This window comes from Coregonus clupeaformis, unplaced genomic scaffold (assembly GCF_020615455.1).
Source record: "Coregonus clupeaformis isolate EN_2021a unplaced genomic scaffold, ASM2061545v1 scaf1505, whole genome shotgun sequence".
NCBI classification, from domain to species: Eukaryota; Metazoa; Chordata; class Actinopteri; order Salmoniformes; family Salmonidae; genus Coregonus; species Coregonus clupeaformis.
Window position 1 is genome coordinate 79,230 of NW_025534959.1, and position 15,702 is coordinate 94,931.

Here is a 15,702-nt window from a genome sequence, read left to right on the forward strand (position 1 = left end):
ATGTAACTATCGATTCCCCCCCTTCATCACTACTGTATAGGCGTTTTAACGGTCTTGCAGTTCTACATTTAGTTGCTTATTGCACCATTGAGGTAGAGTTTGTTAAGATGACAGATTACTTTATTGTAGCTTCTGGTAACTACTGTATGTATTTTCTTATCAAAAGGAATACAATGAAATATAATGATTAAATATATGCTTTTTATTAAAATGTCCGTAAGCAGATGTAGCAGAAAAGGAACACACAAAAAATATACAGTGTGTATAAAATAGTGAAGATGAAGTACCCTGAGATGCAATTATCTCCCGATAATATTTGATTGTTCAATTAATCAAAGATATAATTAATCCTTTAAATCCCATATGATTCTTTCATTTATTGTGATAAATACAACCTCAAATGATGAGTAACAACGCATGTGGTCTGTGACCCACTCCCTCAAACGAGATCACCTCACTTGAAGCTGTACAAAAATACTCCCCAAATATTCTAAACATTCAAATTCATTCAGTTTATATTCTCACGAAGCACCCATATGATCGTGATATTAAAACAGTCCTGTCAGCGTCTATGTCAAACATCCGTCCAAAACATATAGGGTCAGTTTCCTGGACCCAGATTAAGTTTACTCCTGGACTAAAAAGCATGCTGAATGGAGAATCTCCATTGAAAGTAACTAGTCCAGCACTAGGCGTAATCTGTATCCGGGAAACCATCCCAAAGAGCAAGACATATTTAAACATTTTTTCAATTAAGAGGAGGTACTGTTTCCAGCCTCTTCCATGTACACAAATCCCCAGTGGGCTCCGATGGAAGTGATCCCGGCACCGTTGAAGCGACCGCTGAGCATCCTCAGCTCATTGCCCATGTTGGCTGGGTAGAAGTTGAAGGAGACTTGGTTAGGCTGGCCGGCCGACAGAGTGCGCCCCATGTTGGTTGTGAACACCAAGGTGTAGATGTAGTCTCCTGGGTTGTACTTCCCAGACACCTCGACGATGGCCTCATCCTTAAACAGCTCCATCTCCTGCTTTTCACCCACTTCGCGACCGAACACAGGAGACCAGGTGTTGCTGTATCTCAGCTGGAACCTAAAACAGAGGAAGCTTTTCACGTTGGTTGTGTTTTGATCAGGCACATTCAGATCGAGAGAGCAGGTAGCGTCAGAGAATATCAAGGACTGACATTTTCCATTGTACTCTGGGTTAGATACGATAACACTATTGTTTTGTCATGTACTGAATATGTAATAAACACAATAAATAAATAAATACAGAAAGAAAGAAAGAAAGAAAGAAAGAAAGAAAGAAAGAAAGAAAGAAAGAAAGAAAGAAAGAAAGAAAGAAAGAAAGAAAGAAAGAAAGAAAGAAAGAAAGAAAGAAAGAAAGAAAGAAAGAAAGAAAGAAAGAAAGAAAGAAAGAAAGAGTGTGTCTGTTGGGTAGTGTAGTTGGACTGATTCGGTGGTGTCTGTTGGGTAGTGTAGTTGGACTGAGTCAGTGGTGTCTGTTCATGGGTCAGGGTCTGCTCACCCGTTGATGTAGGCGTTGTTGTTCTCCCACACTCTGACCGCGGTGATGCGTCCCTCACCGGAGGAAGCAAATGGGGTGCCACCTCCCTGACCCACCGCAGAGGAATACGAGTACGGGTCTTTGATGGCTAAAATAACATGGGCAATATGTTTTCTATATTTACTATATTAATAATACATATTTATATATACATAATTTTAATTTTACCAACACATTTCTGAAAGATCTTTACATTATGAATAAAGTGCAGATTAATTAACTAAAGTACATTCTGCAATGCTTTAATACATCAGCTTTTGTCTCAAAGTAGAACTCCTAAGTCTAACTGAAAAAGACAAGATGGTGAAAGCACAAAAGCTATTATTGAATAATTATAATTCAGAATTGAATTTGTATTACTCACGCATTGCCAAGCAGCTGGCCAAGAAGACTGTAACTAACAGGATTGAGAACATTCTGCAAAAGGGAGGCATCAATACTTAAGACCTTTCATTTCAGTAAATTTCACTCTCACTCCATTTCACTTGAAATGGTAAAACTTGAAATAATTGTGTTAATAATGTTTTTCATAGTAGTTCACAAAAAGAACTAAGGCATTTTACCTGTCAGGTCAACCAATGTTTCCTAGAAGGGGGAAAAAAATTACCTTTTGAATTGTGAAATGTGACTTAACAACAAACCATTCTTGAATGTGAAATGTTACAAAACAGCTTTCAAAAGTTGAACTCTTATTTACTACAATCTCTCTTGCAGTGCTAAGCTACTGTCAAATAAAAAAATGTCAGATAAATTAAATTTACATTTAGAGGCAATAGGGCCAAAGTGTTTGTGCCCATGTACCAAGAGATGATGAGTATTAACTTCATAGCATTTACCTCACCAGTATCATGCATTAAATACAAGTGCACATTTTATATTTAGCTAGTTGTGTACATACCCACAGTGATATCTTGAGATTTGTTTGAAAACCTGTGAAAGGTTTGTATCTCTCTGTCTCTGCCAGGTCCTTCTAGTTTACTGCTTCCTCTTAGAACTGCATTTATACATGCTGAACATTCCATCAGGATTATTTCAAAGAACACCTTTAGTCACTCACTATAGAGAAGTCAGACATTGTTTTCTAATTGATCGAGGCTACTTTGGGAGGGAGTGTCAAGGAAATATTATAAGGAAATAATTGTATTCAGAGGATGTGCTTTCTTTTGAATTGTAACAAATAAATGATCTGAAATAGGGATTAAAAAAAGATACAATCTAACAACCGAACAATCAAAAGAATATACCCAAATCATATGAATGTGTACGAAAATCGCTCAAAATCAGTCTCCCAATCTTTAGTTGTTTTATTACCCCAAGAGGAACTTCTTCCCTTCAAACATTAACACGCTGAAATAGACGTGGATCTGGTCATTAATAGGGTGGTTAGTTCATTGGTTTGTTCAAATACCAATTTTATTGTAGAAGATTTGTTTCAGTACATGTATTTCAATTTAATTCTAGCGGGGCAGATGAGATTCTCAATTTTTCGTCTCCATTATTGTCTGATGTTTTCTGCAGTCTGTTACAATACTCACATCTTCATTAAATCACTCGCAACCTGTACATGTTTCTACAGGAAAACAATCTGATTTCATTTTCTGCAGATTAATCAGATAAATATCAGTAGGAGCTACAAAGTGAGAAAATAAAATCAAGGTTTGTATACGCATAACAAAGTGAAATACCCTGAGGCACTTGTTACTATCTATCCATAATATTTAATAGTTCAATTAACATATTAATACAAATATATAATGTAGGACCTTATTGATCAACAAAAAATATATAAAAAGATAAGTTAAAAGGTCAATATGAATCAAAATTGATGTATTCACAACTTTTTTGTCTAGTTAGTTGTGTTATACAATTAATTTGAGTTGGGGAAGAATATGCATGTACAGTGCCTTGCAAAAGTATTCATCCTACTTGGCGTTTTTCCTATTTTGGTGTCCAAATTGGTGAAGTGAAATGAAAAAAATAACTTGTTTCAAAAAATTCTAAACAATAAATAACGGAAAAGTGGTACGTGCATATGTATTCACCCCCTTTGCTATGAAGCCCCTAAATAAGATCTGGTGCAACCAATTACCTTCAGAAGTCACATAATGAGTTATTAAAGTCCACCTGTGTGCAATCTAAGTGTCACATGATCTCAGTATATATACACCTGTTCTGAAAGGCCCCAGAGTCTGCAACACCACTAAGCAAGGGGCACCACCAAGCAAGCGGCACCATGAAGAACAAGGAGCTCTCCAAACAGGTCAGGACAAAGTTGTAGAGAAGTACAGATCAGGGTTGGGTTATAAAAAAATATCAGAAACTTTGAACATCCCACGGAGCACCATTAAATCCATTATAAAAAAATTGAAAGAATATGGCACCACAACAAACCTGCCAAGATAGGGCCGCCCACCAAAACTCACGGACCTGGCAAGGAGGGCATTAATCAGAGAGGCAACAAAGAGACCAAGGATAACCCTGTAGGAGCTGCAAAGCTCCACAGCGGAGATTGGAGTATCTGTCCATAGGACCACTTTAAGCCGTACACTCCACAGAGCTGGGCTTTACAGAAGAGTGGCCAGAAAAAAGCCATTGCTTAAAGAAAAAAATAAGCAAAGGCATGTGGGAGTCTCCCCAAACATATGGAAGAAGGTACTCTGGTCAGATAAGACTATAATTGAGCTTTTTGGCCATCAAGGAAAACCCTATGTCTGGAGCAAACCCAACACCTCTCATCACCCCGAGAACACCATCCCCACAGTGAAGCATGGTGGCGGCAGCATCATGCTGTGGGGATGTTTTTCATCAGCAGGGACTGGGAAACTTGTCAGAATTTAAGGAATGATGGATCGCGCTAAATACAGGGAAATTCTTGAGGGAAACCTGTTTCAGTCTTCCAGAGACCTTCCAGCAAGAAATGACCCTAAGCATACTGATAAAGCAACACTCGAGTGGTTTAAGGGGAAACATTTAAACGTCTTGAAATGGCCTAGTCAAAGCCCAGACCTCAATCCAATTGAGAATCTGTGGTATGACTTCAAGATTGCTGTACACCAGAGGAACCCATCCAACTTGAAGGAGCTGGAGCAGTTTTGCTTTGAAGAATGGGCAGAAATCCCAGTGGCTAGATGTGCCAAGCTTAGAGAGACATACCCCAAGAGACTTGCAGCTGTAATTGCTGCAAAAGGTGGCTCTACAAAGTATTGACAAGTTTTCTGTTTTTTTGTCTTATTTGTTGTCATCTTCAAAGTGGTAGGCATGTTGTGTAAATCAAATGATACAAACCCCCCAAAAAATACATTTTAATTCCAGGTTGTAAGGCAACAAAATAAGAAAAATGCCAAGGGGGGTGAATACTTTCGCAAGCCACTGTATCTCAACATCTACCCACTGAGCACACACGCTGGTTGAATCAACGTTATTTTCACGTCATTTCAATGAAATTACATTGAACCAATGTGGAATAGATGTTCAATTGACGTCTGTGCCCAGTGGGTAGCTTCCCTTACAAAGCATTAGTTTGCTTTATAAAGCTAAGATAACATGCTGAACTATTGTATATTAAATGTATTCTGATAAACTCAAACATACTCATCTTTTCATTTGATGTGGTAAATGCAACCTCCAATACTGCATGTGACCCGTATGTGACCCTCCTCCTTCATTGGGGTAAACTCACAAAGGACAGTGTGCATATTTAGAAAATACTAAATAATATTCTAAACATTCAAATTCATTCAGCTTCAAAAGGTTCAATTAATTTATTTCATATACCGAAACAGTCCTGTCAGCGTCTATGTCAAACATCCGTCCAAAACATAAAGGGTCAGTTTCCTGGACCCAGATGAATCTTACTCCTGGACTAAAAAGCATGCTGAATGGAGAATCTCCATTGAAAGTAACTAGTCCAGGACTAGGCTTCATCTGTATTCGGGAAACCATCCCAAAGAGAAAGACACATTTTTTCAATTAAGAGGAGGTGCTGTTTCCAGCCTCTTCCATGTACATGAATCCCCAGTGGGCTCCGATGGAGGTGATGCCGGCACCGTCGGAGCGGCCGCTGAGAAGCCTCAGCTCACTGCCCACATCTCCTTTTTTCACCCACTTTGCGACCGAACACAGGAGACCAGGTGTAGTCATATCTCAGCTGAAACCTAAGAAACAGAGCAGGCTTTTCATGTTGGTTGTGTTTTGATAAGGCACATTCAGACAGAGAAAAGAGGTAGGGTTGTAGAGTATCAAGGACTGACATTTTCCATTGTACTCGGGGTTAGATATGATAACACTATTTGTCATGTACTGAGTATGTAATGAACATAAAGAAAGAAAGAAAGAAAGTGTCTGTTTGGTGTCTGTTGGGTAGTGTAGTTGGACTGAGTCAGTGGTGTCTGTTCATGGGTCAGGGTCTGCTCACCCATTGATGTAGGCGTTGTTGTAGTAGTAGTAGTAGTTGTTCTCCCACACTGACCGCTGTGATGCGTCCCTCACCGGAGGAAGCAAATGGGGTGCCAGTGCCCAGACCCACCGCAGAGGAATACGAGTACGGGTCTTTGATGGCTAAAATAACATGGGCAATATGTTTACTATATTAATAATCAATATATACATATATATACACACCTACACTATATGCACAGAATATACAGTATATTTTATTTATATATATAGTTTTCATTTTACTGACACATTTCTCAAAGATCTTTACATAATTAAAAAAGTGCAAATTAATTAACTAAAAAGTACATTCTGCAATGCATTAAACCATCAGAAGATGTCTCTAAGAACTTCTAAGTCTAACTGAAAAAGTTGAAGTGAATTGTGATATTATTTATTACTCATGCATTGCCAAACAGCTGGCAAAGAACACTGTGACAAACAGGATTGAGAACATTCTGCAAACGGGAGGCATCAATACTTATGACCTTTCATTTCACTCAGTTTCTCTCTCACTCCATTTCACTTTAAATGGTAAAACTTGAAATAATTGTAAACTGTTTTTCATAGTAGTTCATAGGACGGGGGAGGAATAAAATAAACTTTAAATTGTGAAATGGGACTTTACAAACAACAAACCATTCTTGAACATGAAATGTTATAAAACAGCTTTAAAAAGTTGAACCTACTCTTGCAGTGCTAAGCTAATGTCAAATTAAAAATAAGGTAATATCATTGAATTTACATTTTTAGGTAATAGGGCCAAAGTGTTTGTGCCCATGTACGAAGAGCTGATGAGTATTAACATCATAATATTTTCATGAGTTAAATACAAATGCAAGTTTTATATTTAGTTAGTTGTGTAGATACCCACAGTGATATCTTGAGATCTGTGAAAACCTGTGAGAGCTTCTTATCTCTCGGTCTCTGCCAGGTCCTTCTAGTCTACTGCTTCCTCTTAGAATTTATACATGCTGAACGTTCCATTAGCTTTAGACCAAAGGATTATTTCAAAGAACACCTTTAGTCACTCACACAAGAGAAGTCCGATATTGTTTTCTAATTGGTCGAGGCTACTTTGGGAGGGAGTGTCAAGGTAATATTATAAGGAAATAAGAGTATTTAGAGGATGTTCTCTACTCTGAATTGTAACAATATAATTATCTGAAATAGGGGTTAAAGAAAGATACACTAACATAACAATTAAATTAATATACCAAAACCATATGAATTTGTCCTAAAACTGCCCAAAATCAGTCTTCCCATCTTCAGTTGTTTTATTACCCCAAGAGGAACTTCTTCCCTTCAAACATTAACACGCTGAAAAATTAGTTCATTGGCTCAAATACCAATTTTATTGTAGAAGATTTGTTTCATTACATATATTTCAGTTGAACTCTAGAGGGTCAGAGGAGATTCAACATTTCCTGTCTCCATTATTGTGAGAATTTTTCACTCACATAGTCATCAATGGGCTTAAGGGGCCGATCCCGACATAGGAATGAATGAGTTTCCTACGCTCGCCTTTCCTACGCACTTCTCAATATTTATTCAGACTTAACTTACTTAGTTGCGTAACCTTGTGTGTTCAGAATAAATTTAAACCGCTGAAAACCCTCCCACTTGCTGGCCAACAAATTCGTGGAGTTTTCGTTCAATGGGGTTTTCAGTACATTTATCTTAAGCCATCCCTTTAAATAAGGTACACCATTTAGTTAGAAATGTGTCGACAGACTAGAATATATAGAGAAAACGGGTTCAGAATATTAGGGATCAATGACAGAAAGCCTTCTAAATATATGCATATTTGTCTCTGTTTCAGCCCCAATTGGTAGATTTTAAAATACTTTGATCTTGTAGATTATTTATTAATCATAAAAAACAGGTTTGGAGAGCCTTTATGCACGATCGAAAGAAAACTGTGGTTTGATTAATTCAGAAAATTGCCACATTCAGTTCTTCAACCCATGGTAATGTTGGAAGATTAGAGTACATATAATTATAATAGGAGGGGACACCGGACAGCCAAACAGTTCTATTTTTGTTACATCAGACCAGAGGACATTTCTCCAAAAAGTATGATCTTTGTCCCCATGTGCAGTTGCAAACCATAGTCTGGCTTTTTTATGGCGGTTTTGGGGCAGTGGCTTGTCCTTGCTGAGCACCCTTTCAGGTTGTGTCGATATAGTACTCGTTTTACTGTGGATATAGATACTTCTGTACCTGTTTCCTCCAGCATCTTCACAAGGTCCTTTGCTGTTGTTCTGGGATTGATTTGCACTTTTTGCACCAAAGTACGTTAATCTCTAGGAGACAGAACGCGTCTCCTTCCTGAGCGGTATGACGGCTGCGTGGTCCCATGGTGTTTATACTTGCGTACTATTGTTTGTACAGATGAACGTGGTACCTTCAGGCATTTAGAAATTGCTCCCAGGATGAACCAGACTTGTGGAGGTCTACAATTCTTTTTCTGAGGTCTTGGCTGATTTCTTTTGATTTTCCCATGATGTCAAGCAAAGAGGCACTGAGTTTGAAGGAAGGCCTTGAAATACATCCACAGGTACACCTCCAATTGACTCAAATGATGTCAATTAGCCTATCAGAAGCTTCTAAAGCCATGACATCATTTCCTGGAATTTTCCAAGCTGTTTAAAGGCACAGTCAACTTAGTGTATGTAAACCCACTGGAATTGTGATACAGTGAATTATAAGTGAAATAATCTGTCTGTAAACAATTGTTGGAAAAATTACTTGTGTCATGCACAAACAAGATGTCCTAACCGACTTGTCAAAACTAGAAATTTGTGGAGTGGTTGAAAAACAAGTTTTAATGACTCCAACCTGTGTATTTAAACTTCCGACTTCAATTGTACATTTACTACATACAGTGGCGATTTTAGCATGTACTGTATATCTGTATATATTTTTTTTAGATGCATGCCAGCAAAGACTACACAACACTAAACAACACATTAATTGCACTATAACGGTAACAAACGGTACCCACATACTGTTAGGGCATACATAAAGCTGTCCCAACAGCAGAGTCCCAAGACCTTACCACTAGTACAGCTGGCTATCAGCGGAGCCTTGTCTGGCAACGAAACAGTTCATTCAGCCTCATTTACTGCCTTTAAAAAAACATAGCTGAAATGGCTGACTTGCTTAAACAAATGTGGTTTCTACTGACAATAAAGATGTACAAACTACGGCATAAGGGGATGACGAGCGGATAAGAGGCAATCCATCATTTTGATTAAGACATTAATGAGTGAGCTAGGACGGACGTAGTCAATATAACTATTTGTTCAGCACTTTTGAAATGTAAAGCGACAGAATTCAGAACATGGGCCATTCTTAAAATATTCTCCCTGTACACCAAGTCAGAACCGTAGGATAATTAAAAGGGGCGTATAAGCAGACAATGAAAGGTCTTACAACATTCGATGATGACATTTCTCTAAAACAGGCTATAGGCTAAATGTGCACCACCAAGTCAGAACAGTAGGCAAAATTATGAGGGAAAAAGGGAGCAAATTATTAGGGTGAGGCACATGGGCTACTAACAGCTTACTACACAACATACACTTAGTATTACTTTCTTAGCTACAGTATACATATCTCCCTGGCATATTTACACGGTCCTTCTGGGGAAATTTTGTCATCCAACTTTGTCATCAAAGTCTGCCATTCTCTGGATTTATGGTGCTTTCAAGACAACTGGGAACTTGGGAAAAAAACAAGGTCGAATCATGACGTCAGTGATCTTCAGGTCGGAGCTCTAGAAAGAGGCCCGAGTTCCCGATTTATAATTCCGAGTTGGATGACCGTTCAAAACGTATTTTCCCAGTAAGAGCTCATTCTTTTCCAAGTTCACAGTTTTCTTGAACTCACTTAAGTCTGAGATTTTCCCAGTTCTGAGTTTCCAGTTGTTTCAAACGCGGCAGAAGTCATGCTGGATTGACAGCATGGCCAATGTTGAATGTTTATCCTTTTAAGCTTGGAAAGAGACCCTTAAACCCAGACTTGGACCACACACTCACTCCACTGAATAGCAGGCTAGTGGTTGCTTTGCAATGCTTGCCATTAGCCACGGATTCCTTCCAAACCACTCATTGTTGAATTTGTGATTTCCAACTTGTTGTGTAATGTTTATGTCAAATGGCCGATGAGCACCAATACATTTTATCTATAATTTCTCTACATAATTTATATTAATATGACAAGGATTGAAAAGTATTTGCCAGATTGTCGACTTGATTCATGATGATGACTGCTAGCTAAGATTTTGAAAGCATGATGTTGACGTGATCAGTCCAATCAAAGCTATGGTACATCTAACGTGATATGACGTCATTTTATCTGTGGCCAATGACTTTGAGTCTTCTTGGATGGGTACTTCTAATGTAACTCTATGGCAGCACCCAAGGGGCTTGCATTTTCGAGCTCTACCCTTAGACTTGGTGGTGACATAGTGTCCCCATGAGTGACAGAACACTGAGCCAATCACGACACAACTAGAGAACATTACCAACCCCTACGCTCCGTATTTTCCGCTGGCTGCCCCTCCACCACAGATAGCACTGAACTAGGCTGAAACACCTGCATTTTTGGAGCTGCCTTACTCAAGAAAGCAAAAAAGAGACCATGTTTGTATGCGGCTTTATTAAGTCAATGATTTTTTTTTTTTTACATTGTTTGCAAACTGATATGTGACACATATTAATGCCAAAATAACATGCCAAACAGGCAAATAATAATAATAATTGAATCTATTAAATGTTTTTTCTAAACAGTTGGATCTCTGACTACATACACTACATACATTTTCAGACATGTAGGCTACACACTCGCTCACACACACACACAGCTTTTTAAATTATTAATGTTTTGTCAAACCAAAGTTTTTATTGTAATATGTTTTAATAAAATGTTGACATAGTAATTTATTATCGTCTTCAGTTGATTTATAAGGATTTACCTCCATAAAGAGCAATTATCAGCGTTAATATTGTGCAGATAGATTGTGGCAGCTTCTATCAATGTAACTGTCTGCATCATTTCCAATTCCCCATATATTTTTTTATAAACATATTTATTTTAAATACATATATTATTTTAAATACATATATTATAAAATATATATATACACTACCAGTCAAAAGTTTGGACACACCTACTCATTCAAGGGTTTTTATTTATTTTGTACTATTTTCTACATTGTAGAATAATAGTGAAGACATCAAAACTATTAAATAACACATATGGAATCATGTAGTAACCGAAAAAGTGTCAAATAAATCAAAATGTATTGTAGCCACCCTTTGCCTTGGTGAGAACTTTGCACACTCTTGGCATTCTCTCAACCAGCTTCATGAGGAATGCTTTTCCAACTGTCTTGAAGGAGTTCCCACATATGCTGAACACTTGTTGGCTGCTTTTCCTTCACTCTGCGGTCCAACTCATCCCAAACCAGCTCAATTGGGTTGAGGTCGGGTGATTGTGGAGGCCAGGTCATCTGATGCAGCACTCCATCACTCTCCTTGGTCAAATAGCCCTTACACAGCCTGGAGGTGTGTTTTGGGTCATTGTCCTGTTGAAAAACAAATGATAGTCCCACTATGCGCAAACCAGATGGGATGGCGTATCACTGCAGAATGCTGTGGTAGCCATGCTGATTAAGTGTGCCTTGAATTCTAAATAAATCACAGACAGTGTCACCAGCAAAGCACCCCCACACCATCACACCTCCTCCGCCATGCTTCACGGTGGGAAATACACATGCGGAGATCATCCGTTCACCTACTCTGCGTCTCACAAAGACATGGCGGTTGGAACCAAAAATCGCAAATTTGGACTCATCAGACCAAAGGACAGATTTCCACCGGTCTAATGTTCATTGCTCGTGTTTCTTGGCCCAATCAAGTCTCTTCTTCTTATTGATGTCCTTTAGTAGTGGTTTCTGGATTGACTAACCTTTATGTCTTAAAGTAATGATGGACTGTCTCTTTGCTTATTTGAGCTGTTCTTGCCATAATATGGACTTGGTCTTTTACCAAATAGGGCTATCTTCTGTATACCACCCCTACTTTGTCACAACACAACTGATTGGCTCAAACGCATTAAGAAGGAAAGAAATTCCACAAATTAACTTTTAACAAGGCACACCTGTTAATTGAAATGCATTCCAGGTGACTACCTCATGAATGCAAAGAGTGTGCAAAGCTGTCATCAAGGCAAAGGGTGGCTACTTTGAAGAATCTCAAATATAAAATATATTTTGATTTGTTTAACACGTTTTTGGTTACATGATTCCATATGTGTTATTTCATAGTTTTGATGTCTTCACTATTATTCTACAATGTAGAAAATAGTTTAAAAAAATAAGAAAAACCCTTGAATGAGTAGGTGTTCTAAAACTTTTGAACGGTAGTGTATATATATATTTTTATATATTTACCTTTATTATTTTTCCCTAACCCTACCACCCCTCCCCTAATTGGAGTAAACTAATGGACAACAACTTAGGCTTCTACTTCCAGCTTATACAGTGGGGAAAAAAAGTATTTAGTTACTTTGGTCCCAGCTCTCTGCAGATCATTCACTAGGTCCCCCCGTGTGGTTCTGGGATTTTTGCTCACCGTTCTTGTGATCATTTTGACCCCACGGGGTGAGATCTTGCCTGGAGCCCCAGATCGAGGGAGATTATCAGTGGTCTTGTATGTCTTCCATTTCCTAATAATTGCTCCCACAGTTGATTTCTTCAAACCAAGCTGCTTACCTATTGCAGATTCAGTCTTCCCAGCCTGGTGCAGGTCTACAATTTTGTTTCTGGTGTCCTTTGACAGCTCTTTGGTCTTGGCCATAGTGGAGTTTGGAGTGTGACTGTTTGAGGTTGTGGACAGGTGTCTTTTATACTGATAACAAGTTCAAACAGGTGCCATTAATACAGGTAACGAGTGGAGGACAGAGGAGCCTCTTAAAGAAGAAGTTACAGGTCTGTGAGAGCCAGAAATATTGCTTGTTTGTAGGTGACCAAATACTTATTTTCCACCATAATTTGCAAATAAATTCATAAAAAATCCTACAATGTGATTTTCTGGATTTTTCTCTTCTCAATTTGTCTGTCATAGTTGACGTGTACCTATAATGAAAATTACAGGCCTCTCTCATCTTTTTAAATGGGAGAACTTGCACAATTGGTGGCTGACTTGTTTTCCCCACTGTATCTGTACTGTTAGTCCCTCTATTTATTTTAATATGAACTATTTTGACTTAAATTGCTTTTGTTTTAAAGATGAGTATGGAATTGCATGACCTCTAAAAGCACATTTAAAAGTGTCCCATACAATAAGGGCATCTGCTGTACCTATCAGTGCATTCGGAAAATCTTCAGACCCCTGGACTTTTTCCACATTTTGTTACGTTACAGCCGTATTCTAAAATTGATTAAATTGTTTCCCCCCCCTCATCAATCTACATACAATACCCCATAATGACAAAGCAAAAACAGGTTTATATACAGTACATTTTTGTAAATGTATATAAAATAATCTGGAAATATCACATTTACATAAGTATTCAGACCCTTTACTCAGTACTTTGTTGAAGCACCTTTGGCAGCGATTACAGCCTCAAGTTACAGCCTCAAGTCTCTCCAGAGATGTTCGATCGGGTCCAAGTCAGGGCTCTGGCTAAGCCACTCAAGGACATTCAGAGACTTGTCCTGAAGCCACTCCTGTGTTGACTTGGGTGTGTGCTTAGGGTCGTTGTCCTGTTGGAAAGTGAACCTTTGCCCGAGTCTGAGGTCCTGAGCACTCTGGAGCAGGCTTTCATCAAGGATCTATCTGTACTTTGCTCCGTTCATCTTTCCCTCGATCCTGACTAGTCTCCCAGTCCCTGCCGCTGAAAAACATTCCCACAGCATGATGCTGCCACCACCATGCTTCACCTTAGGGATGGTGCCAGGTTTCCTCCAGATGTGACGCTTGGCATTCAGGCCAAAGAGTTCAATCTTGGTTTCATCAGACCAGAGAATCTTGTTTCTCATGGTCTGAGAGTCCTTTAGGTGCCTTTTGGCAAACTCCAAGCAGGCTGTCATGTGCCTTTTACTGAGGAGTGGCTTCCGTCTGGCCACTCTACCATAATGGCCTGATTGGTGGAGTGCTGCAGAGATCATTGTCCTTCTGGAAGGTTCTCCCATCTCCACAGAGGAACTCTGGAGCTCTGTCAGAGTGAACATCGGGTTCTTGGTCACCTCCCTGACCAAGGCCCTTCTCCCCCGATTGCTCAGTTTGGCCGGGTGGCCAGCTCTAGGAAGAGTCTTGGTGGTTCCAAATTTCTTCCATTTAAGAATGATGGAGGCCACTGTGTTCTTGGGGACCTTCAATAATGCAGACATTTTTTGGTACCTTTCCCCAGATCTGTGCCTTGACACAATCCTGTCTTGGAGCTCTACGGACAATTCCTTTCGACCTCATGGCTTGGTTTTTGCTCTGACATGCCCTGTCAACTGTGGGACCTTATATAGACAGGTGTGTGCCTTTCCAAACCATGTCAAATCAATTGAATATACCACAGGTGGACTCCAATCAAATTGTAGAAACATCTCAAGGATGATCAATGGAGCTCAATTTCGAGTTTCATAGCAAAGGGTCTTTATAAACATTTCTAAAAACCTGTTTTTGCTTTGTCATTATGGGGTATTGTGTGTAGATTGATGAGGAAATGTTTTATTTAATCCATTTTAGAAATAAGGCTGTAACGTAACAAAATGTGGAAAAAGTCAAGGGGTCTGAATACTTTCCGAATGCACTGTATGCTATGTCGGAAAAAGTCATTTATAAATTCTGTCTTGGTTAACAATAAGTTGTCATCCAATAGACTTTGATTAAATATCCTCGCCCACATGGAAATTCTGTATATGCCAATTATTTGATGGTCCGACCGCATTCTGTCCCCTATCAACACTTTTTAAACTTTTGGTGCCAGCAAGAATTACATAAGAAAATAGTCAAGATGACTAGCTTGATTGAGCCTCCGCCATGTACTGTATCTGTTTGTCTGTCACTGAACTTTAACATCATATCAATAGGAAAGTCCACCCCAGAGGCAGAAAGTGTTGCCTAAGTTCATGAAGTCACTGCAGTCTCCAGCCTGTTGGACTGCTTTATGGAGCAGAAAAAATGCTTGGCATTGTTTTTAGGGGGAATATTTTGATCAGCACAAAAAAGCTACAGTACTTTTGTCATTGACACAAAGTTCAACAAAGGCCCCAATAGATGCTGCAAATTAATCCTAATCTAGGAGGGGTATAAGACATTAATTATTTATCTCTATTAAATATTAAAGTGTGGTGAGACACACTTAGAAACCTTGCCTTAAACATAATGATTTAAAACCCACTCCACACACACACACACACACACACACACAAATGAGGATATGCTAAAAACTCTGTCACACAAAACTTTGAACAGCAATCCACTATAGAGGCAAATAATATCCGTAACATTATCTACATGGTGTTTTAAATTTGGCCATCAGGCTTCTCTGCCCACAGTGCAGACTAAGAGAGCAGTACACTGATTCACAACGTGTTAACAGATTGCAAAGGAATACCTTATAATAACAATATGCCATTTAGCAGACGCTTTTATCCAAAGCGACTTACAGTCATGCGTGCATAATATTTATTTTTTG

At 38.8% G+C, this 15,702-nt stretch overlaps 1 protein-coding gene across 1 annotated transcript; it reads right to left on the reverse strand.

The window, feature by feature from the left end:
• Positions 1–261: 261 nt before the first annotated feature.
• LOC121542642 (zymogen granule membrane protein 16-like) lies at positions 262–2,530 on the reverse strand. The gene is made up of 5 exons (XM_041852100.2): positions 2,465–2,530; positions 2,130–2,151; positions 1,931–1,983; positions 1,528–1,654; positions 262–1,089 (listed from the first exon to the last, which is right to left on the reverse strand). The coding sequence occupies exons 3-5, from the start codon at positions 1,980–1,982 to the stop codon at positions 753–755; spliced, it is 516 nt and encodes a 171-aa protein (XP_041708034.2). The 5' UTR covers position 1,983; positions 2,130–2,151; positions 2,465–2,530; the 3' UTR covers positions 262–752.
• Positions 2,531–15,702: the final 13,172 nt, after the last annotated feature.

Excerpts from the sequence above, each read along its gene's own strand:
- LOC121542642 (XM_041852100.2), bottom strand. The coding sequence starts at position 1,982 with ATGTTCTCAATCCTGTTAGTTACAGTCTTCTTGGCCAGCTGCTTGGCA. Across the intron at positions 1,655-1,930 it reads GGCCAGCTGCTTGGCAATGC|CCATCAAAGACCCGTACTCG; the intron begins GTGAGTAATACA and ends ATGTTATTTTAG. Across the intron at positions 1,090-1,527 it reads AACAACGCCTACATCAACGG|GTTCCAGCTGAGATACAGCA; the intron begins GTGAGCAGACCC and ends CCTCTGTTTTAG.